Here is a 25,415-nt window from a genome sequence, read left to right on the forward strand (position 1 = left end):
CTGTGCTTAGGGCGCGCGCGCGCTCCCTCCCTCTTAAAGGGGCCGTGCGCGCCGTCCTAAGGAGTCCCCGGCCAATGGCCGGAGGACTTCACCATATATAAGGCACCTCCTCCAAAATGGAGGTGCCCGAGCAATGTTGTTGCACTGTTCACTACTCTGCTTCAGCCCTCAGGTCCCGTTGCCAGTTACCTGCCAGATTCCTGCCAGTTTACTGTCTGATTCCTGCCTGATATTCCGCTTACCTGCCTGCTAGCCTGAGGTCCAACGGTCTGCCTACCGACTCCTGTCAGTCTGTCTAAGGACCAGCTTGCCCGCTCACCTGGGAGCGCTCTTCTGCTACCTGCCTGCTAGCCTGAGGTCCGACGGTCTGCCCTCCAACTCCTGTCAGTCTGTCTATGGACCAGCTTGCCCGCTCACCTGGGAGCGCACATCTGCTACCTGCCTGCTAGCCTACCTGGAGGCTCCGCCGTCACGTGCTGTGACCACCTGCCATTCCAGAGACTCCTGCCCGCTCACCTGGGAGCGCACACCTGCTACCTGCCTGCTAGCCTACCTGGAGGCTCCGCCGTCACGTGCTGTGACCACCTGCCATTCCAGAGACTCCTGCCCGCTCACCTGGGAGCGCACACCTGTTACCTGCCTGCTAGCCTACCTGGAGGCTCCGCCGTCACGTGCTGTGACCACCTGCCATTCCAGAGACTCTCGCTTGCTCACCTGGGAGCACACATCTACCATCTGCCTGCTAGCCTACCTGGAGGCTCTGCCATCACAGGTCGTACCTACCCTTTACCCAGAGACTGCCCCGGTCACTTGCCGTGACCTCCTGCCCGTTCATCCAGAGACTGCCCCGGTCACTTGCCGTGACCTCCAGCCCGTTCACTCAGAGACTGTCCCGGTCACCTGCTGTGACCACCTGCCCGTCTTCCCTGGTCGCCACCCGCTCCCTTACAAGGACCGCCCCCTTGTATAGTAGCTCAGAGGTTCCGCCTCCCAGACCCGCTACAGTGTTAAAGATTATGAAGACATTTCACATTGAAAAAGTTTCAGTCTGCAATTTTCATTCCTTCATATTCAGACCCCCTGTTGTGCAGTTTGCAGCTTGATCAAAGTGTTAGAATTTTCTCTTGTGGGAATGTCTCTCCCAGTAATATAGGTTGGCTGTGGGCTGTTTTCACTTGCTTTTATTTATCAGAACAGCTTCTATCCTGCACTTAATTCTTCTTTTTGTGTTTTCTTCCTTTTTTACAGCCTGTTTACCCTTCCTGAGACTGTACATAGTTTCCCCTAGTCTACACTATAGAGTTCTTTATACTTCATATCCATGCCTTCCTACTGCTGTCATGAGGGACTTGTTCAGCCAAGTGAACCTTACGTCCGTGTACAAAATGGATTGCATACCTAGTCCACTATTATTGAATAGAAATGTATTCACATGGACCAAGTGTTCAAATGAAATACAACACAGTATGCAAAAGCCCCTTGCATTTTACAGATGAGACTTGCCCATAGAACTCAGTGAGTGCATTAAAAAAAAAAGATGCCATATAGACACTCTATATAACAGTAATTTCCAACATCTTTATATGATATTTACCTTATCCAAAGTAATGGAAGATATTTGGAAACGAAGAATAATAATCCAAATAAGGCCCAATATTAATGTCCTATCTCCATCCACAATATTTTCTGGCCCAATTAATTTTACAGGAACCTGGGATAATAAAAATATATATATATGTATATGGAAAACACATAAATATGATAAATACTGAAATAATAAATTCACAAGCAATCCTGGCAGCTATTCTACATTAGTCACATCTGTAACGCTCTTGTTCAGGTGTAGAGAAATGCTACATACTTATCAACAGTCCAGGTTTCTGAATATCCCACAGTGATAACTACAGCGAGTGTGTAAGTAAAAGCCCACAGACTCTGCAGTTTGGTAATGAAATAAATTAGATTGATAGTTTGTATTCTTAGTAGGGTTGGTGCCAGAGGCACTTGGTATTTTTTTTTCATTAACAGGTAGAAACTAATGTTTCAAGCACTCTTTTAATTCTACACTATATTTTAAAGGGAATCTATCAGCAGCTTTTTGCTACTTAATCTGAGAGCAGCATAATGTAGGGGCAGAAAGCCGGATTCCAGTGATGTGTCACTTATTAAGCTGTATGTTGTAACTAAATACAAATAAGTGTTTTATCAGCAGGACTAGATGTCATGTGCAAGGCAGTCCAGCTAATCTGTATAACCCCACCCTCACTCCTGATTGGCAGCTTGCTGACAGTGTACACAGAAAGCAGCCAATTAGGGGTTATACACAGCTCAGCATTCTGACCACTGTTATATCTACAGCAGAGAGAACAGGGATTCTATCAAAACTGCACCAAGCAGCCGAGTCGCTGAAATTACAGTATCTGTCCCTACATCATTTTACTCTCAGATTACATAGCAAAAACCTGCTGGACAGATTTCCTTTAAAGAAAACATTATTCTTCAGTGTACAACCTTTTGTCAAAGAAATGTACAAAAAAATATTAAATTATAAAAATATATATATATTATGCTAAACATGCTGCAGTATCAAAAAACAACTTTACAATTCCAGATCATTGTAATAGACCAAAAAGGTAGATTTTAAGGATTTCTAAACGTTCATGTAAAAAGCAAAATCATGATGTTATAGGCATAATGCTTAAATCAGGTTTATGTTTGATAGATCGGTAGTCGTGCAAAATTACCATTGAATACGTCCCATATAGACTATCTATTGAGAGGTTGCATATATGGCTGATAAGCCTGTAAAGAAGCAATGGTGTCTTTAAGTCCATGATCTTCAGATTCAGCTCTAAAAGGTATTATAGCACATGTGTATACCAAGACCATATGATTCAAGTGGATCACTCAAAAAAAAAAATAGACTCCACGTTGACGTTTTATTTTAATTTATTTTTGAATGTCAAAATATTCGACAGAACCAAGGCTACTGTAATCAAGGAAAAGGAATATATTACTTATGGCTTCTGTGAGTTTGATATCAAAGCTAGTATTATATCCTGCAGATTGTAAGCCTGTGAGGGCAAGGTCCTCTTCCCCTCTTTACCAGTCTGTTAGTTTGTATATTTTATTTTATATATGTATGTATGACATGTACAGCACCCTGGAATTAATAGTGCTTTAAAATAAATAATAGCAATAATAATAATATTGGGAAAACCTAAATAGGAATTTCGCTTATTAACTTGCATATTATAATACGTTGTTCAAAATAGCAATCATGCTACTTATGTAATAGAACCAATAGTAGTCCGAAGTCTTGAAATATTAAAGGATATTGATTCTATTCAGCTGACTTCTCAAATAGTTTTTGCCAGAATTCTTTGAAATGTCACAAAAATGTTTTGCGCAATCTTGTGCAAAAAATATTGGCGACTTTTGTCATTTTTCCACAAGCCCTCTGCCAACTTAAAAAAAAAGTCAGATTTGCCCAGGGGGGACGTCGACAGGCGTAGTCACAAAAGTTACAATAGAAAAAGTTCTCCAATCCATGACTGGAGCACACTTCAGCTGATACATGAGCGACAGTCAATCAGAGGCATGAAGCTCTTAATGACTGACGCATTTTACTCCTGAACACTGTTCATCAAGATTGGTGTACAAAACACAAGACTTGATAAATCAGAGCCAATATCCTGGGGAAAAGGTCGCAAGACTCTAAGGCTGTGTGCCCACGTAGCGTTTTACAAGCGTTTTTGATGCGGAATTTCCGCAGCGGAAACGCTTGTAAAACGCTTGGTAACCCGCACCCCATGATCCCCAATGGGTTTCCGCAACTTCTATGCACATGCTGCGGATTTTTCCGCAGAGTTTATGCTGCGTTCAAAAATCCGCAGCATGTCATTTAATTTTGCGTTTCCGCAAGCGGAATTGCCTTTGTCCAATGCATAAAAAACGCAAGGCAATTCCGCATGTGGAAAACGAGTGATAAACGCGCGAAAAATGCGCGATAAACGCGTGCGGAATTCCGCATGCGTTTTTCCGGGAGAGGACTTGCATTTATGCAGCAGAAATTTTCTGCTTCATAAATGCAACGTGGGCACATAGCCTTAGGGAACTTTTCTGCGCACTTTCAGAAAACTGTAAACTGTCATATAATTTGGAAGCTAAGTTGTTACATTTGTAAAATAAAATCACAATTTTGAGACCGTAGTAATTTTTCCAGACTGCACAATTGACCTTGGACTTTAGGAAAGATAGAGCTTTGCTGTTATTTTCCAAGAAATGGACTCTCATTCTTCCTCTTGCTGGTTTGGGCAGCTGTTCCCCTGAAATGAACTCCAGAAGACGTAACAGGTATAACCCATCGTTAAGTTCTGTGTAGATGTCCGTTATTGGGATGCTATCCTGTATACAAAAAAAATGAACAGAATTAGCAACCTCATGGATGGTGCATGAATTAACTATATCCACAATTACTACCAAGTCATGTGTGTACAGTAGACATTACTTCTTATTTGGCAAAACGTCCTGCACCTCTTGGTGAGGCTTACAATCAAATGTTTCAACCTTTGGAACATTCATGGGGGCCACATTAACTAATCTATATTTTTGGAATTAAACTTGAAGAATATGCATGTAGATAAAATGTATATGGATGTATCAAACCACATTTAAAATACCATACCAGTAAGCTTTCCTACTGCAGCAAGATAATGAGCTGATCATCAGTGGTCTGGATGCTGGAACTTCTGGTGATCATTTATCATAGTGGGAATCTGTCAGCAGCTATATGTTCTACCTGCAGCTGCACCTAGTGTAATACCTGATCATGCAGAGTCCTTCAGAACCAAAACAATTGGATCTTTTGAGCCCGATTCATCATCACTGTTAATTAGATTTCGGTGTACAAAGGCCGAACTGTGCACTGGGTCTTTTCCTCCCTGTCTGTGATTCCTGGCCCCTACGCCTGCCTCCGGTCTGTAAATGACAGGTCACTGCTGAGATTTCAAACACAGGGGGCAGGTCTTCACAGACAGGAGCCAGGTGGGGGGGGCCGAGAATTACAGACTGGAGGCAGGTGGACAGGCCGGGAATCACAGACCGGAGGCAGGCGGAGGGGCTGGGAATCACAGACCAGAGGCTGGTGGAGGGGCTGAGAATCACAGACTGGGGCCAGGTGGGAGTGCTGGGGAATCACAGACCAGAGGCGGTGGAGGGACCAGGAATCACAGACCAGAGGCAGGCGGAGGGGCTGGGAATCACAGACCAGAGGCTGGTGGAGGGGCTGAGAATCACAGACAGGAGCCAGGTGGGAGGGCTGGGGAATCACAGACCAGAGGCGGTGGAGGGACCAGGAATCACAGACCAGAGGCAGGCGGAGGGGCCGGGAATCACAGACCAGAGGCTGGTGGAGGGGCTGAGAATCACAGACTGGGGCCAGGTGGGAGGGCTGGGGAATCACAGACCAGAGGCGGTGGAGGGACCAGGAATCACAGACCGGAGGCAGGCGGAGGGTGCTGGGAATCACAGACCAGAGGTTGGTGGAGGGGCTGAGAATCCCTGACCAGGGCCAGGTGGGAGGGCTGGGGAATCACAGACCAGGTGGGTGGAGGGACCAGAAATCACAGACCGGAGGCAGGCGGAGGGGCTGGGAATCACAGAGCAGAGGCTGGTGGAGGGGCTGAGAATCACAGACTGGGGCCAGGTGGGAGGGCTGGGGAATCACAGACCAGAGGCGGGTGGAGGGACCGGGAATCACAGACCAGAGGCAGGCAGAGGGGCCGGGAATCACAGACCAGAGGCAGGCAGAGGGGCCGGGAATCACAGACCAGAGGTTGGTGGAGGGGCTGAGAATCACAGAGCGGGGCCAGGTGGGAGGGCTGGGGAATCACAGGCCAGGTGGGTGGAGGGACCAGGAATCACAGACCGGAGGCAGGCGGAGGGGCTGGGAATCACAGTGCAGAGGCAGGCGGAGGGGCTGGGGAATCACAGACCGGGGCCAGGTGGGAGGGCTGGGGAATCACAGACCAGAGGCGGTGGAGGGACCAGGAATCACAGACCGGAGGCAGGCGGAGGGTGCTGGGAATCACAGACCAGAGGTTGGTGGAGGGGCTGAGAATCCCTGACCAGGGCCAGGTGGGAGGGCTGGGGAATCACAGACCAGGTGGGTGGAGGGACCAGAAATCACAGACCGGAGGCAGGCGGAGGGGCTGGGAATCACAGAGCAGAGGCTGGTGGAGGGGCTGAGAATCACAGACTGGGGCCAGGTGGGAGGGCTGGGGAATCACAGACCAGAGGCGGGTGGAGGGACCGGGAATCACAGACCAGAGGCAGGCAGAGGGGCCGGGAATCACAGACCAGAGGCAGGCAGAGGGGCCGGGAATCACAGACCAGAGGTTGGTGGAGGGGCTGAGAATCACAGAGCGGGGCCAGGTGGGAGGGCTGGGGAATCACAGGCCAGGTGGGTGGAGGGACCAGGAATCACAGACCGGAGGCAGGCGGAGGGGCTGGGAATCACAGTGCAGAGGCAGGCGGAGGGGCTGGGGAATCACAGACCGGGGCCAGGTGGGAGGGCTGGGGAATCACAGACCAGAGGCGAGTGGAGGGACCAGGAATCACAGACCGGAGGCAGGCGGAGGGGCTGGGAATCACAGAGCAGAGGCTGGTGGAGGGGCTGAGAATCACAGACCGGAGCCAGGTGGGAGGGCTGGGGAATCACAGACCAGAGGCGGGTGGAGGGACCAGGAATCACAGACCAGAGGCAGGCGGAGGGGCCGGGAATCACAGACCAGAGGTTGGTGGAGGGGCTGAGAATCACAGACCGGGGCCAGGTGGGAGGGCTGGGGAATCACAGACCAGAGGCGGGTGGAGGGACCAGGAATCACAGACCAGAGGTTGGTGGAGGGTGCTGAGAATCACAGACCGGGGCCAGGTGGGAGGGCTGGGGAATCACAGACCAGAGGCAGGTGGAGGGACCAGGAATCACAGGGCGGAGGCAGGTGGAGGGACCAGGAATCACAGACCAGAGGTTGGTGGAGGGTGCTGAGAATCACAGACCGGGGCCAGGTGGGAGGGCTGGGGAATCACAGACCAGAGGCGGGTGGAGGGACCAGGAATCACAGACCAGAGGTTGGTGGAGGGTGCTGAGAATCACAGACCGGGGCCAGGTGGGAGGGCTGGGGAATCACAGACCAGAGGCGGGTGGAGGGACCAGGAATCACAGACCAGAGGTTGGTGGAGGGTGCTGAGAATCACAGACCGGGGCCAGGTGGGAGGGCTGGGGAATCACAGACCAGAGGCGGGTGGAGGGACCAGGAATCACAGACCAGAGGCAGGTGGAGGGACCAGGAATCACAGACCAGAGGTTGGTGGAGGGTGCTGAGAATCACAGACCGGGGCCAGGTGGGAGGGCTGGGGAATCACAGACCAGAGGCGGGTGGAGGGACCAGGAATCACAGACCAGAGGTTGGTGGAGGGTGCTGAGAATCACAGACCGGGGCCAGGTGGGAGGGCTGGGGAATCACAGACCAGAGGCGGGTGGAGGGACCAGGAATCACAGACCGGAGGCAGGCAGAGGGGCCCAGGGTATCACAGACTGGAGGCAGGCGGATGGGGATGGGGAATCACAGACCAGAGGCAGGTGGAGGGGCTGGGGTATCACAGACCAGAGGCAGGTGGAGGGGCTGGGGAATCACAGACCAGAGGCAGGTGGAGGGGCTGGGAAATCACAGACAGGAAGGGGAAGACCCAGTGCACAGTCCGACCCATGTGCACCGAAATCTAATTAGCAAAAAACTTCACATGGTGATTAAAGAAGAACAACAAAGCCGATTTATTCACCAAAGGCATCTTTAAAATCAGTGTTACAGTGCCATTACAGACATGTCTTTACTTTACATTACAAAATCTTGCTGACAGGTTCTCTTTAAGCAAAGCCCAAAATTGAAATTTTTTCTCCCTTTAACCATTTTTGCGACTTTTTAGCTTAAAAAGTAGCACATTTTGCAACATGCAGCAAACAAAATGCAACTTTCTAACCGGTGTCCAAAAAATAATTCCAGAGGGAATCTGGAGTAGATTTGTGCCAAAATTGTATGACTTTTGAAAAAAGCCGCATTTCATGAATCAGTCTAAAACATCTGCAAAAGTCACATTGATATAAGAAGGTAATATAAGGAATCAATAAAAGAAAAAAGTTTTAAGGAAGAAGAAGAAAAAGAAAACAAAAAAGGGCTGGGAAGAAATGTTCGTTATCCAGTGGCAATATACTTTAGAAGATGTTTTTTCGCTCAAGCAAACAGGGTGGTGAGAGGCTTGAGAGGCTATATATGAGTGCGACCACTTGTGGGGCTGGCGCCCCTAAAAAGAGCACTGCTCTCCCAGAGGGTTAACAGGATATATCACAACTGCGTGCGTTTTAGCCAAGGTTGCCTGGAAAATGTATCTTGGTTTTCAATTTCCCAAATGTAGGGAGACTACAACCTGATGAAATATGGAAATGCGGGCATTATGCAGCCCACCATTCAAGAGATTGGTCTTTGTGGGGTTTGGGTGGAATGCAGGATTAGGAGCATCAGTGGACTAATTATCATTGGCAAAATATTGCTGTGGTTTTTTTTTAACGCTTTAAAAACAGTAATAGTCTCAAATCAAGCGAAACTGAAACTCTTGTGGATCATCATTAACGAAAACCTTTACAGCATTTTCTTGTTTGAAAAGATTTGGTCCCCCTTGGACCCAATACTCAGAAGAAATGCGAATACTCTCTGTGCTGTAGTCAAACTCAGTTGACGTTAGATCTGGAAAACTTTCTGATAATTTTCAGTAAGGTTGTCATATTATCCCAAGACCAAATAATCTCATCTCTTATTTTTTCCTTTCATATGTTGTTGCATTATGTTATGTTTCCTAATTAATACTAACCAACTGACTGTATAAATTATATTTAATTTCACCTCTAATTTGCAATTTGTTTTTGAATTATACAGTTATATATTGTTACTCTGATTGTCTTAATAAAAACTTTGAAATAGAAAATCTGTCATAGTTACATTGACGCATAATTTTCGAATGCGCAGAAAAGGGTCTTTTGTTGTTGTTTTTTTTTAAACTTTAAGATCGCAACTCCCTTTACCCAAATTCCCCCTAAACCCATATAATTCTGTTTTAACGTGAAATTGTACCATTTACGATTTCTAATACTAATGTCTTATAAAGTAAAGGTACTTTTGCCATCCTCCGCTCCCCAACCAAATCACTAGGGGCGAAACAATTGCAGTCTCAGAGGGTGTGACCGTGACTGGGCCGGTGCGGAAAGGGGGCCCTCCAATGCCAATTCCACCTGGATCTGCGTCATCAGATGCACATTCAGCTGAAATGTATTGTGGCATAGATACCTGCCATGTCTCTGTGCTGCAATACATGCCGCCGGTCAGTCTGAGGCCAGCAACTGACATCGGCTTGCCAGGGACGTGCGGCACATGGCATGTCAAAGTCAGCTGCTGGCTCCTGCGCCGGCTATAGAAGAGGACACCGTGCGGCATGGGAGCGGAGGAAGGTAAAGATAATTGTTTCTTTCTTTTTAAAATGTGCTGGAGAAGAACAGAAGGGGCCCAAGATGGAGGACATTATACCAGAATGGGGGGACATTATACCAGGATGGGAATATTATACCAGAATGGGGGACATTATACCAGGATGGGAATATTATACGAGAATGGGGGGCATTATACCAGTATGGGAATATTATACCAGAATGAGGGACATTATACCAGGATGGGGATAATATACCAGAATGGGGGACATTATACCAGGATGGGGATATTATACCAGAATGGGGGACATTATACCAGGATGGGAATATTATACCAGAATGGGGGGCATTATACCAGGATGGGGATATTATACCAGGATGGGGATCTTATACTAGAATGGGGAACATTATACCAGAATGGGGATATTATACCAGAATGGGGGACATTATACCAGGATGGGAATATTATACCAGAATGGGGGGCATTATACCAGGATGGGGGACATTACACCCGGATGGAAGACATTATACCAGAATAGGGGGCATTATACCAGGAAGGGGCTTAGGATGGGGACATTATACCAGGATGGGGGCAAGGATAGGGGAAATATTATAGCATGGGGGCCATGATGAAAAGCATTATTACTAGAGGGGGAGATTATTACAAGAAGGAGCCAGGACGGGGGACATTATTACATGGGTGGTGAACACATATGTCTTTAGAGGATGTAGATTGCTACAAGAATCCACACATTTGACCAACATGCGGGGGGGGGCACTGGTCCAAATTTTGCACCTGAGCCCATCAGACTCTAGTTACGCCATTGCAAATCACCAATGCCCAGGTACAACTTCTACCTCTACACTCCATAAAGTTACGCCCTGAACCCACCCCAGGGTGTTATTTTATCACAGAACATTAATGATCACAATCAGGAAGAGATTTTCTTTCTGTTAACGTTAGGATGGCTCTGCTATACCGCACATAACATTGAATCACATTCCATGACAATATCTAGCTCACATTTATTGCCACATAAAAATGACACTTTTATGATTGCAACTGACTTGTAATGGCAGTTCAGAGGTCAAAACCTGCTGCAAAAGGTATAAAATGAGTTCTTCTGGCAATTTTGCATTCCAAAGTTCTTAACATTCATACACAGAAAGACGTTTATAACTAAGGCATGTAAAAAGGATTTTGTCATCAGATTTCACAAAACTGCGTTCATTATTAAATACATTTTTTAGATACGATGAGGCTGGCTTACGAGAAAAAAGGATCACACAACCAATGTGATATTATTTTTTCAAAGTAAGTGCACCAGCCTTATCAGGTTTAAGAGTTCTATTTAACCACTAGGATGCAGCTATTTTAGGTCTGAAGAAATGTACTACCATTTTTCAAGATGTTATTAGCTGTTCAATTTTGATAATTGACACGTAAATTAAAGTCTATGGGTCTATTCAATTATGGCATTACCAAATTTAGATTTTTTTTTTTATGTTTTCCTACTTTCATGCAATAAAATCCCATAAAAAAAATGTTTTTGTGTTTCAAACATTTTTTCATTTCCCATCGACAGAGCCGTATGAGGGTTTATAGTTTACACCACGTGTGAACATACCCCAAAGCTCACAGGGATAGAAGGAAAATAAATGCTTTAAATATAAACATCAAAAACTATTTATATTATCTTCTGCACCATAAACGCAATCAAACTTCAAAGGGGTTACCACAATTGCAATTAAAGGGGTTGTTGAGGTTTAATCACAAAAGTCAGCAATCACTCTATGTGATGCAGACTTGTGAATTTTCACATTGCGCACTGCCACATTCCAACTAGATGTGCGCTGCCTCACTCAATACAAGTGAATTGAGTGAGGCCACATACGTCTAGTCTGAATGTGGCCAGCAGTATGCATATCTTATACTCGCGGTCACATGACCACCTGCTCTCGCTTCTGGCACCGGAGAATCCTCACAGCACACAGCACTGCAGTGACGGCAGACTTTCATAAAAAACATGGACAACCCATTTAATGTTGTAATCCCCCCCCCCCCACCTCCATAATCAATTTGAAAATAAAATACATTTATATTTGTATACAAATCACTCTGGTCAGAGCCACTGGGGCGGTGGTGGCTGTACTTTCTTTAAAGAGGTTTTCTGATTTCAGTAAAACCTCTGTCCCACAGCAATGAATTGAGTTGTGCTCACCCTCCCCAGGTCCGGCGTTGAGTCCACCCATCCCTATGTCTGCAGCCAATCAGTGAGCCCAGCGGCTCTTAGCAGCTTGTGCCGTCTACTCGGTTAGAGCCGCTGAGCTCACCGATCAGTTGCAGAGCTGTCAACATGACATCAGTGCTGCAAACAACAACAGACTGTGGCCGTAACCTGGGTAGGGTGAGTAAAGCACACTTTGTTTTTCATTTAAACAAGTGCACCCAAGAGACAGGGAATGTCTGAAATTAGGAAACCCCTTTAATAGGTAATAGTCCAAAATATGGGGACTCATCATGTCCAACACCTCAACATACCCTAACAGTGCACATATAGGGGAATTGCTTGCACAAGAGAGCACCATTTAAAACTACTCTTGGCTGCATATGTTTTTTTCTTGGGTTTTGTCTTGGCTCCATATGTAGAGTACAGTAAGTGGTAAAATGCAAAGGCCGAGTATAATTCCCCCTGCTGCATACGTTACGGCAAATTTCATGGGAACGACAATTAACATCAGGGTTTTTTTTCTGGGGGAAGGGGGGACGAAACCAGAATAGCAGAGGAAAAACATATGGACTCCATACAGATGATATATGACTGTTTATAACCATGGCCCACAGGGTAATGCATATAAGCACAACTATAGCAGCTGTTATAAAGCTGGAGGCCCACATAGGTACAGGAAAATCAATCTTTTTTATGAGTAAAACTAATATATTAGTCATCTTTAGATCCTCCTATGTGCTGAAGACCTGGTATAGATAACTAGTAGGCGATGGACCCTATCCTTTACTTTTATCAGGGGCAAAAATAAAATTCAAAAGACCCCATAGCCTGTGATGTCGATCATTAAAGGAGTTGTATGATTTTATAAAAAAAGAAAAATCAATAAATAATAAAATGACTCTGTCAGCAAAGAATGACTGTTCGAACTAAGCACAGGCGCCGCTCGGTGCACCCTTGGTGTGGCCAAACATTAAGTGCACCTTCCTACCTGCTTGTTTTCCACCTATCTCAGCTCTTCTCAGGTTTTATAAACCCAGAGCTGTCAATCAAAGAAGAGTGGGGAGGAGAAAGAGGGAAAACAATTAGAAGGGAAGGTGCAATGAACTGTTTGGCAACACCAAGGGTGTACCTAGCGCCAATACTTATTTTTAACAGTCATTCTGTGCTGACAGAGTCCCTTTAACATAACAAAACAAGCAGTACTTACCCTTCTGAAGCCCCTACGGCTCCAGCAATGTCTTTCCGCCCTTAATTTACATCGCTAATGCATTGACGCACTGTCTACAGAACATGACCACTGCAGCCAATCACTGAGTCCAATGATAAGCTGCAGCAGTCACATGTTGTAGATGGGATGGCATTGTTTCAGCCCAGGCAACAAAGACGGAGACCAGAGAGCTGGAACAAAAGGAAGATTTAAGAGAAGTACCACTTGTTTTGTTTTTACAAAGCAGATCTAGTTGTCATGCTATTGGACAACCCCTTTAATGATTCATGGTGTATCCATTTAACATTAAAGGGAATCTGTCACCAGGTTTTTGCTATCCAATTGGAGAGCAGCATAATATAGAGGCAGAGACCCTGAGTCCAGCAATGTGTCATTTACTGGGCTTCTTGCTGTAGTTTTGATAATATCACAGTTTTATCTGCTACAGATCTAGCAGTGCTCCAAATGATGAGCTCTGTATAATCCCGCCCACACCACTGATTGGCATCTTTCTGTGTATACTGTGCATAGGCAGAAAGCTTCCAATCAGTGGTTGGGGCGGGGTTACACAGCGCAGGATGACTGCATGGCAGGAGACAACTAGTCCCTCTTGTGATAATCTCCTGCTAATAAAACACTGATTTTATCTAAACTACAATAAGCAGCCTAGTAAGTGACACATCACTGAAATCAGGGTCTCTGTCCCTACATCATGCTGCTATCAGATTGAAAAACAAAAAAACTACTGAGGGATTGCTTTTATATCACTATTTTCCAACAAGATTACAAAAGATAAAATGTGCCACTCGCTAAAAAATGCAAAAATCTTCCTTTATTATCCAGTCCACTACATCCAAGCAGGGCTCCACTTTTCAGCTACATGCAAATATCATTTTATCCTCATTCACAAATTTCTATAGCAATAAAATGAGTTGATTGTTCAATAAATAAGATGCCGCCTTTGTCTGTATATAGTGAATGAAGTGTACTGTGCTAAGTATTTCTCATATTAGAGGGTAGTGGCCCACCGGAGGATTCTCCTGTTCTCCCGTGGGCCAGTCTGAGCCTGCATCCAAGAACGTACTGACAAGGGAGGGTAGCAGTACACTTGCGCCATTTCGTGACTGCCGCATTTCTTCTTCTCACTCTGGTTGGAACAGACTGTCTTGTATTGAGAGTAGTGCCGACAACATTCTTATTTCTATGAATTTAATGACTTTCTTGAGACTGGTATGTAAGGTGTTTAAACCAAGGCCCTAAATAGCTCTGGAGGCAGCCTTATAAGGTAACATTGTGATCACTTCCCTATGATGTAAATTATTATTGCAATAAAGAACATAGGCAGGAGTTTGGTTAATCATTCACAATCCACAGACAGAAGTGCATCAGATTTCCTTGTCACGCATAAATCGATTAAACAACTTTGACATCTAGCAGAGTTTCCAGAGCACATTGTGGGTGCCAAAATATTTGCAAGTTTGTCATATTTGTAATTATCTTATATTGCATTCCTGCTAGATTTACAATACTTCTACACATTATGGGTTAGGATGTATGGAGCGGGTTCAGGAGCTGAGCCAGCTCCAATCACTGCAAGTGCCAGTTGTGTTATACAGCCAGCACCTGCTGCTAACAGCAGCAACTAGAGCTAGCTCCCATTGCTGTCATTAAACCCCTTATATGTTACTGTCAATCCCTGACAGTGGCATTTAAGCATTAAGATCCTTATTAGGGTTCGCTTAGAAGCCAGTCACTCCAAAAATATAAAAAATAATGCAGAGAATTGCTGCATTTTATTTATCCCACATCACAAGTAAAGCAATAAAAAGTATTTAAAATATTGTATGTAGCAATAAAAACAAATGATTCTAATGCAAAAAAAAAGCTCACAGCATTGTCTTACCAAAAAAGAATATATAATTTGTTTCCGAACATGCCATGGTAACCCAAATTATCGACAATTACCATAATCATATTGACCAGCAGAATAAACTTAACATTTCAAATATACCAAAAGGTGAGTGGTATACATGTACAGCAGATGTCCACACTGCATGCACTGAGCCCGCTCCATACAGGGTGGGTGACATTGGTGTTATACTTCCGACATGGTACCCAAGAGTAGCTGCTGCCCCCAAATCTAGCTCGGATTGCGGCAGTTTAACCCCTTTGCTACCACTATTAGTCATGAATGTCAATTTTACAGTAAACAAACTGCAGGATTGTATAAGCAATTAAGTGATCATTGATTTAAACTCCCTACTGGAACTAAAGAAATACGTAAAAACAAAAATAACAACAAAAAAAGAATATATACATATGTACAATGGGTGAAATAAGTGTTAAACACGTTATCAATTTTCTTAGTAAATGTATTGCTAAAGGTGCTATTGACATGAAATTCTCATCAGATGTCGGTAACAATCCATCCAATCCACACAATCAAACCATATATGTCCATAGGTTAAGTTATGTGTAATAATGAGAAATGACACAGGGAAAAAGTATTGAACACCTGAAGAGAGGTGCAAAAAGCTATAAAAAGGTGTCTCGTTACCAAAGTGCCACACAAGAAATATCCCATGATGGGTAGAATCGGTGACCTATCTCAAGACCTTCACAACCTTGTTGTAAAACATACTGATGGCATTGGTTACAGAAGAATTTCTAAACTACTGAAGACTCCAGTGAGCATTGTAGGGCCCATAATCCGGAAGTGGAAAGAGCATAATTTTACCATAAACAGGCCACGACCACGTGCTCCCCACAAGACTTCAGAAAGAGGAGTGAAAAGAATTATTAGAAGCGCTGTCCAAGAGCCAAGGACTACAGAAAGACCTGAAATCAGCAGGTACAATTGTTTCAAAGAAAACTATAAGTGATGCACTCAACCTCCATGGCCTGCATGTACACTTACCACGCAACCTCCATGGCCTGTATGCATGCTCACCACGCAAGACTCCATTGCTGAACAACAAGCATGTTCAAGAGCGTTTAACGTTTGCTCAACAACATTTAGACAAGCCAGTGAAAAACTAGGAGAATACAGTCTGAGCAGATGAGACCAAAACTGAACTCTTTGGATGCCATAGATCATGCACACCATGTTTGGAGGCCAAAAGGCACTGCATATCACCTCAAAAACACCAAACCAACAGAGAAGTGTGGAGGTGGGAACATCATGCTGTTGGGCTATTTTTCAACATACGACACTGGCAAACTTCCTATAATTGAAGGAAGGATGAATGGGCAAATGTAGCTAGACATTCTTGAAAAAAAAAAATTCTGCCATCTACCAGAATGATGAAGATGAAACGAGGGTGGACATTTCAGCAAGACAGTGATCCCAAACACACTACTAAGGAAACTCTGGTTTCAGAGAAGAAAATAAAGCTGCTAGAATGGCCGAGCCTATCACCTGACCTGAATCCAATAGAAATTATATGGAAAGAACTAAAGCTCAGAGTTCATAGAAGGAGCCTACGGAAGCTTCAGGATGTGAAAAGTGTTTGTGTGGAAGAATGGGCCAAAATCACACCTGAGAAATGCCTGCGACTAGTTTCTCCATACAGGAGGCATTTTGAAGCTTCATCACCAACAAAGAATTTTGTATGAAGTATTACATAAATTTCAGTAAGTGTGCTCAATACTTTTTCCCTGTGTCATTTCTCATTATTACACATAACTTAATTTATAGACATCTATTGTTTGATTTCTTTGCCTGTGTGGATTGGATGGGTTGTTACGGACATCTGGTGAGAATTTCATGTCAATAGCACCTGTAGAAATAAATGTGCATGGAAAATTGGTGACGGATTCAGTACTTATTTCACCCACTGTATATATATATGTATATATAAAGTTAAAATCACCACCACATATTTAGTATTGTTGTGTGCTAGTAAGACGCAAAAAAAAAAATTTAAATGGCAGAACTGCTGTTTTTCACCATCCCCCTCCCCCCCCCCAAAAAAAAAATAAGCAAGAAAAATAGTCCAGAAAGTTGTATGGACTCCAAAAATGGTACGAGTCAAAGCTATAACTCATCCCAAAGAAAAGAAGCCCTCCTTTTTTTAAGTAGTAAAAAAAATGTAAACTATATTAATTTGGCACCACCGTAACAGTACTAACCTGAGAAGAAAGGTACCAGGGACATTATTACCACAAAGTATATGAGGTTACTTCCATAAAACAATGGTGGAAACGCTGATTTTTATAATTTCACCTCAATAATTTCTAGCTTTTAACAACATTAGGAGCCTCATTCAGACATCTGTGTTGCACGTACTGTACGTGTTCTATCCGTTTTTTTCATGGATACAACATGTACATTATAATCTATGGGGCTGTTCACATGTCTGTGTTTTTCAAGGACTATGTGTCTGTGCAAAACACATGGAGACATGTCCGTTTTTTTCCAGCAGCACGGATAACAAGGGCTTATACAAGTCTGTGGGTCCCTGAAAAACACCTACAGCACACGGATGAAATCCATGTAACATCCGTGTGCTGTCCGTATTTAACATTGCAAAGTATAGGAGAAGCTTTGTCATTTATTTATTCATCCGTGTAAATTACTGATGACACACGGATAACACACTGATCCAAAATACTGATGACACACAGATGACACACTGATCCAAAACACTGATGACACACGGATGACACACGGATGACACACGGATGACACACTGATCCAAAACACTGATGACACACTGTCACAGGAGTATCAGGTTTGACAGACAGTCGTTCTGGATCTGGCTGTAGAAGGTCGCTGCGCTTAGCTTTGCAGACACCTTCTTGATCTTTGAATCATCCTTCTCTCACTAGGACCCAGTGGTGATCTCCACCTTTGGCTGCTAATTAACACTCCCTTGCTTGATATTTAAAAACCCTCAGTGTCTCCAGAGTCGTCGGTGATAGAAGCATTTTCCTCTGTTCAGACCTGGAGTTCTAGCAGTCGGCTAGTTTCTTCTTGGAGTTCCTTTGTGATCGTTGTTGTGACGCTCTGGCGTCTTCTCAAAGCTATCCCCTTGTCTGTTTACCTTGTTTGTCTTTAGTTGCAGTGGGGCAGACTAGTGCTCACCCCTTCCCCTCCCTACCTGGGGCCTAGCTCTAGGGGCAGTCAGGGATTAGGTATCCTGCTCAGCGATAGGTGCAGAACCTATTTAGGGACGATAGGGGAGCCAGGGTGTTGTAAGATCTACCTAGGGGTCTCCACTCCCTCTTTCCCTATTTGCTGGGCTTCCTCACTTTTCCCCTCGTCGTATGCTGGGTCTTTCCCATACCTAGCATGACACACACTGATCTAAAACACTGATGACACAGGTACCATTTTTTCAATGACTTCTTTAAACACGCATGTGCGAATGAGGTCTAACATGTTTAAACTACAACTTGTTCAACACAAAAAAACATGCCCCGTATGTCAACTGAAAAACAAAGTTATGGCTCTCGGAAGGCAAGGAAGAAAAATTAAAAGTGTAAAATCAAAAAATGGCTGCATCGCCATAAAAAGTGATAAAAAAAATTGTATGCTTCACAAAATGGTACCAATTAAAACTACAACTTGTCACAGAAAAAAAACACTCTAAACAACTCAGTTAATGGAAAGATGCAAGATTTGCGAGTGTCAGACTACTCAAAGAAAAAAAGTTTTGTTTTTTTCCAAAGCATACATTTATAGTAGAAAAGTAATAAAAAATAAATATGGTATCCCCATAACTGTGAATAGCATAAACCTTTAACTATAAATAAAGCCAAAGCAAAATTATCCCAAAAGATGTGGCAAACTTATCATGAGCCACTCTAATAAATTTGGTGCACTTTAACCACTTATAGTAAAGAATGCCTGCTGTCTTATATAGACGGGATCTGCCAGTAACAGCAGTGACAGAGGCTGGCCCCTATCACTGCTGTTTAACCATTTAGGATGTCATTGTCAAACACTGGTAGAGGTATTTAAATGGCTTGGGTTGGAAGTGTGTGCATGCACTGGCTCCCATGATACAACCCCCTTCTCCCACTGCTTGCCATGACAGATGTGGCCTATTGAAGGCTCCTGGAGCTGCCATTTTGGTCTTCCTATGAAACCCAGCCTTTGGAAGAGGTCAATTTCACTATGTACTGAACTGCTGTAGTGGTGAAGTGACCGCGGGCAAGGCCGCGCATTGGTATCTATGATCTGGCCCAGCAAGATCCCCACACACAGACTCTATCTTGATAACCGTATCTTTACTCGTATACATTTTTAACACAGCAAAGAAAAACAATAAATGACAACCGTAAATATGCACAGTAATAACGTGTACTGATAAGCTGACCCTCACTGTCCCTACTCACACGTTACCAGTCCTTTACTCCAGAAGGATGTGTCCCCCGTCGCAGGCCTGCTGGCTTTGCAGGAGGGGGTCCCAGACGGAAAAAAAAACAGGAACAGCAGAATTTGCGGAAAGAAAGGAAGGGATACTTCGGCCTCTTGCCAGAGGTCCCGCTTACAGTCTCTCTGATCCGGATAGCAGCTTTTGTGGATTCCCTTATGTAGTCCACACTCCAGTAGCAGGGAGTGTAACAGCTGAATCCTTCAGCAGTGCAGGAGCTGGGGAAGGCTCCGAGGATATGGTGTTAGATAGAAGAAATCACGTTGAGAGTCTCTCCTGTGCCACACACGAGGGCCTGCACACCGTCCTGGCTCTTTTCACAGACCACAGCAGACTCTTCGCGCGCTTTTTTCTGCTTCCCACTTTGGTCACGTGACTCTCTAGGGCGGGACACAGGAGGCTCAGTCTCTTTCTCTGTCATCACACCCTGCGCAGGTGCAACCTCTGGCCACAAGGTGGCAACATCATCCTGTGTAATCACTTCTGTAACAGGCTCTATATCAATTATCACAGAACAGCCAGAGCCGGCCAGCTCACTACACGCCCCCCCACTCAAAGGTTGGCAGTCCCTGTCAACGACCGGCTCCAGGGCGGCGATGGCTGTGGATGTGACAGGGGGCGGCTGGGAAGAGGGCCACACATATTGGTCTCTGTAGGACTGTCCTGGAGGTACCCCTGCAGTGGTCCTCGTTGTCCGCCTAACGGGTTGGATCCCCTCTCTCCTATCAGTCACCCCACTCTCTTTCCCAGTCGACATGTCAGTAGAGGAGGTAATCGGTTCAAGTGCGTCAGTCGGACGGACAGGGGTAGGCATGCATTCAGTCTCTACATCCCCGGGGTCAGTGTCTCCGACAGTATTAGTGATATTCATCTCTCTAGGTATCACAGTAGGGGAGTCAGGCTGGGAACGGCAGGGGCGCAACATATTACGATGCAAAGTTCGGATGCTGCCGCTGTCTTCACCCTGTACTCGATAGACGGGGCCACCGGGGTACGGCTGTCCAATTACTCGATAGACTTCGGTCTCCCACTTGGGCCGGAGTTTCCCTTGCTTCTTCTTTATTCGGACTAGGACCAGTTGACCTACATTCAGTGGGTCTTCTTGTACCGGAAGTGGGTCAGCGTGCACTTGATCCTGAATTTGTCGGCCTACTAGCCGGTAGACAGTCTCCATTCTCTGGCGGTGTGTTTGTAGCCAGGAAGGATAGGTACCACAGGTATCTTCTTCGGAGCTAGACAGTTGCAACTCATGGATGTCTTTGCCTGGACGGCCAAAGAGAAGGGTGTATGGGGTGTATCCGGTGACGGAATGGACCTGATTATTATAGGCCCACAGCAGTTCCGGGAGGAATCGAGGCCAGTCGGGCTTTTTGTCTTCAGCCAAAGTCCGGATCAGTTGTAAGAGGGTCCGGTTAAAGCGTTCACACGCGCCATTCCCTTGTGGATGGTAAGGGGTGGTCCTGGACTTCTTGATTCCATACATCCGTTGGAATTCTTCAATGACTCGCCCTTCGAAACAAGCCCCCTGATCAGAGTGTAGCCGCTCCGGACACCCGTAGACCCGAACGAATTGCTGACAGATAGCCAGTGCAGCTGATTCAGCAGTCTGATCCTTGGTAGCAACAGCGACAGCGAATTTCGTGAAGTGGTCCACCATCACCAGACAGTACTGGTAGCCACTATTCGCCGTTCCGATCAACGGATAGTCCTTCATCAACAGCTCGAGGGGCCTCGACGTCTTAATAGTCTGGACGGGGGCACGCTGCTCCGTGGACTTGTGGAATTCACAGGTACGGCATGCTTGACAGACGTTTTCAACCAACTTACGGAGCCCCGGACAAAAAATGAACTGCTGGGTCCACCGGAGGGTCTTGTCTATGCCGAAGTGGCCGTTCCTCCTGTGAGCTTCGCCCACCATCTCATGGGCCAACTGCACCGGGACGACAATCTGCAAACACTCCTCCAGCATATGGGATAAAAGGGCCCTGCGACACAGGACTCCATCTTTCACGATCAGCCGATCCCACTGGGCAAGCAGAGCCAAGGCTCCGGTCGATAGTCGGGCTCTCACTTCGGAGGGCGGTTTCTCTTGTTTATTCACATACTGTTTCAGTAAGACGTGCTCGGGATCTCGATCTTGAAGCTTGGCCCATTCTTGCTGGGACAGGGGAGATCCCACTACGGCTTCAATCCCTCCTACCGCATACTGGCGGCTATCTTCTATTTGCTTTGCGAGCCGGGCAAAGTCAGGCATCTCATCTTCCTCCAACTCTTCATCCCGGTCCCCCACTGGCGGGGATGATGTCACTCTAGACAGGATGTCAGCATTCTGATTCTCGTTCCCCGCTCTGTATTTAATTTTGTACTGGAATCTAGAGAGCCTGGCCATCCAGAACTGTTCCATTGCCCCTAGTTTGGCATTCTCTAGGTGGGCAAGAGGATTGTTGTCCGTCATGACCAGAACCTCCGCTCCTGTCAGATAGCCGGCAAATTTCTCCGTCATAGCCCAAGTCAGAGCCAAGAGTTCCAAGCAGAAGGAGCTGTAGTTGACGGGATTCTTTTCGGTGTCACGGAGAGACCTACTGGCATAGGCTATCACGCGTTCTTTATTATCTTGAACTTGAGAGAGGACCGCCCCTAGACCTTGAAGGCTGGCGTCGGTGTGCAACTGAAACGGTAATGTGTAGTCTGCATATGCCAGAACAGGGGGTGATGTTAGAGCAGCCTTAAGTGCCTGAAAGTATTTTTCTCGGTCAGGCCCCCAACTGATGCGTCGTCCTCTGGGGCTGTTCGCGGTCCCTCGGAGAACCTCATGCAGTGGTTCAGCAAGCCGAGCAAAGTCCTTGACAAACCGACGGTAGTAGCCTGCTAGCCCCAGAAAAGCCCGGACTTCTTTGACGGTAGTTGGCTGCGGCCACTCTTGAACGGCTGCTATCTTCTCCGGAGAGGGCTGGACGCCTTCGGCCGAGATCCGGTGACCCAAGTAGTCGATTTCCTGCTGGAACAGATGGCACTTGCTGGGCTTCAACTTCAAGCCGTGTCGCCTCAAGCGCTGGAACACTTGGCCAAGCTTGTGAAGATGATCTTCAAAGGTGGCGGAGTATACCACGATGTCGTCAAGGTATATCAGCGTAAACTCAAAGTTGAAGTCCCCCAGACAGCGTTCCATTAGTCTCTGAAAGGTCCCCGGTGCGTTATTCAAGCCGAACGGCATCCGGTCGAACTCATACAGGCCCATGGGAAGGATGAAGGCGGTCTTTTCCCTGTCCTTCTCACTCATTGGAACCTGCCAATATCCACTGGCCAGGTCTAGGGACGAAAAATATTTGGCCTTCTTCAGGGCGGTCAGTGACTCTTCAATCCGAGGAAGTGGATATGAGTCCCGGATAGTGCAAGCGTTCAGCCTACGGTAGTCCACGCAAAACCTTAGGAAACCATCTTTCTTTTTGCCTATCACCACGGGTGCAGCCCACGGGCTCTGGCTTTCACGTACCACTCCGGCGTGTAGCATAGATTCTAACAGGCTTTTCACCTCCTGGTATTGCTGAGGTGGTATCTGCCGATACCTCTTGCCGATAGGGGGGGTATCGCCCGTGGGTATCTCGTGCTGGATACTGGTGGTACACCCAAAGTCTGTGTCATGCTTTGCAAAGGAGTCTTGGTGTTCCCGCAGGAGTTCCTCCACTTGAGACACTTCTTGTTTGGTGTACTGAGACGTGTCTAGCTGCACTTTTTCCCGTAGTTTTCGCCCAATGTCTTCATCGTCTACTTGAGCGTTTATGGCTGAGACGGTTACCGTCCAGTCGCCTTTTGTAGACGGGGTGAATTCTAGGGGCCCAATGGGATTCACTTCCGTGGGTAGAGCATATACCCGGGCAAGTTGAGTGCCGGCTTCAAGGGCTAGGCCTACGTCTGCGGTGTTGTTTAGCCTGACAGGGACTCTCCCGTTCCTCACGACGGCTAGAGTGCGAGCAACTAGTGGGTTTAGCTTACCCCCACTTGGGGTCCTCGGCTCGATCAACACTTCAACCCCCTCAAGTTGTCTGTGGGTGTTAAGGGGTAAGGAAATGACTGTCTCTTTATCAGCGGGCAAAGTAATCCGGGTACGGCGTGGCACCGTAATGGCGGCTAGGGGTAGTTGTTCCTCTGCCATCTGTTGAAGTCCAACGGTCCAGATTACGCGCTGGAACGCCAGACGAGTCGGCTTATGTTTGGTGACTTTCTGCCAGTATTTGGGTCCTTTTCTTGTCAACAGCATAAGATCCAGGTCTTTCAAGATGTTCATTCCAACTATCACTGGGGTCTCGGAGCCGAAACCTTCCTTGACGATGACAATCCCTCGTTTCCCTAAGTCCTGTCCGCAGGCCTTTGTGTCCATCCAAGCAACTCCGGTCACTGGAATGGGTAGATTATTAGCCGCAATAATCTTAATGGCGGTGTCTGGGTCACGAGCAGTTCTTGGTTTGAGGTAATTTTCGTAAAACTGTTCAGAGATCGTGATCACTTGTGACCCGGTGTCCATCAGTCCCTGTACGGCAATTCCTTCCAGGACAACTTCAAGTGTCGGGCTATTCGAGGCAAGAGCACTCCACCATCGGCTCTGTTTTTCCACACCCCTCTCCTTGGCCTCCCCTGCTGCGCGAGCCTCAGCTGCAGGGGTGTCTAGTTTAACGGCGGCCATTGTGGTGAGGCCCGGCGTGGTAGCTCTGCTTGTGGATATGGCTGGGGTTCCATTCGCTGGTCTGATCGAAATTCCCTTCGCTGGGGTGACTGAGGGTTTGTTCGTTGGTGCGACGGAGGTTGTTGCGGAGGGAAGTTTTGAGGACAACGATTTGCCCTATGGCGAGGATCACCGCATGACCAACACTGTCTCACGGGACGACTAGGCTGTCTTCGCTGGTCTCCCTGTCGGTCTAATGTTAACTGTAATATCTGTCTCTGTAAGTCTGCTACCATCTGTTTCAGGTCTTCCGTGTCACTGTTCAGATTTTTAATGTCAGATATGGATCTGCACGCAGCACCTTGAATCCCCACATCCATGACGGGTCCCCTTGAACGTTCTATGGCTTCCTGTTTGACTTCAGCAAAAGTAAGAGCCGGCATCATCCGGATCAAGTCCTGTAACGTGCGGTTAAGATACTGGTCTCTCAGTCCTATTACAAATTGGTCTCTCAGTACCAGATCACGAGAAGCCATACCAGCTAGTTGCTCCCCTTTTCCACAGGTTTGTTCAAGGAGTACCTGAAGGGCGTTCGCATATTGGGGAATATCCTCCCATTCAAGCTGCATCCGTCTAAAGAACATGTGTCGCAGTGTTCCCTGGTATGTGGTCGGGCCATAGGTGTTCTCCAGCACCCGCACCAAATCATCTACTGTACGCTGGCCCCTGACTGTCTCCAGTCTGACTGTCGTCCATGCCTCCCCCTCTAGCGTCAGTACCGCCATTTCTGCCAAGGTCTTAGGGTCAATATTATACATTTCCCCCAGTATCCGGACTTGTTCCACCCACTCTGGTACAGGGTAGTTTCATCCGCCAAATTTCCTGACCTGATTCACAATAGACACCGGCGGGGCTTTCTGACTGTACACATGGCCTGGGTGGGAATCCTGTTGGTCACAGATCCTGCCGACTACGCCAGATGAAGTGACCGCGGGCAAGGCCGCGCATTGGTATCTATGATCTGGCCCAGCAAGATCCCCACACACAGACTCTATCTTGATAACCGTATCTTTACTCGTATACATTTTTAACACAGCAAAGAAAAACAATAAATGACAACCGTAAATATGCACAGTAATAACGTGTACTGATAAGCTGACCCTCACTGTCCCTACTCACACGTTACCAGTCCTTTACTCCAGAAGGATGTGTCCCCCGTCGCAGGCCTGTCTGTCTTTGCAGGAGGGCGTCCCAGCCGGAAAAAAAACAGGAACAGCAGAATTCGCGGAAAGAAAGGAAGGGGTACTTCGGCCTCTCGCCAGTCTCTCTGATCCGGATAGAAGCTCTGGTGGGTCCCCTTATGTAGTCCACACTCCAGTAGCAGGGAGTGTAACAGCTGAAT

At 46.4% G+C, this 25,415-nt stretch overlaps 1 protein-coding gene across 2 annotated transcripts in view; it reads right to left on the reverse strand.

Annotated features, from left to right (window-relative positions):
• SPTBN5 (spectrin beta, non-erythrocytic 5) overlaps nt 1-25,415 on the reverse strand; it is a 466,593-nt gene that overhangs the window by 420,939 nt on the left and 20,239 nt on the right. For both annotated transcript variants that reach the window (XM_073638836.1, XM_073638835.1), the window contains exons 3-4: nt 4,240-4,407; nt 1,595-1,711 (exon numbers count right to left, since the gene is read on the reverse strand). In XM_073638836.1, coding sequence (XP_073494937.1) covers nt 1,595-1,711; nt 4,240-4,407 — 285 coding nt within the window. The remainder of the gene's footprint in view (nt 1-1,594; nt 1,712-4,239; nt 4,408-25,415) is intronic.

The sequence above is a fragment of the Phyllobates terribilis genome, unplaced genomic scaffold (genome assembly GCF_046119375.1).
Source record: "Phyllobates terribilis strain yellow unplaced genomic scaffold, ASM4611937v1 Scaffold_7__3_contigs__length_470593459, whole genome shotgun sequence".
Taxonomy (NCBI): domain Eukaryota; kingdom Metazoa; phylum Chordata; class Amphibia; order Anura; family Dendrobatidae; genus Phyllobates; species Phyllobates terribilis.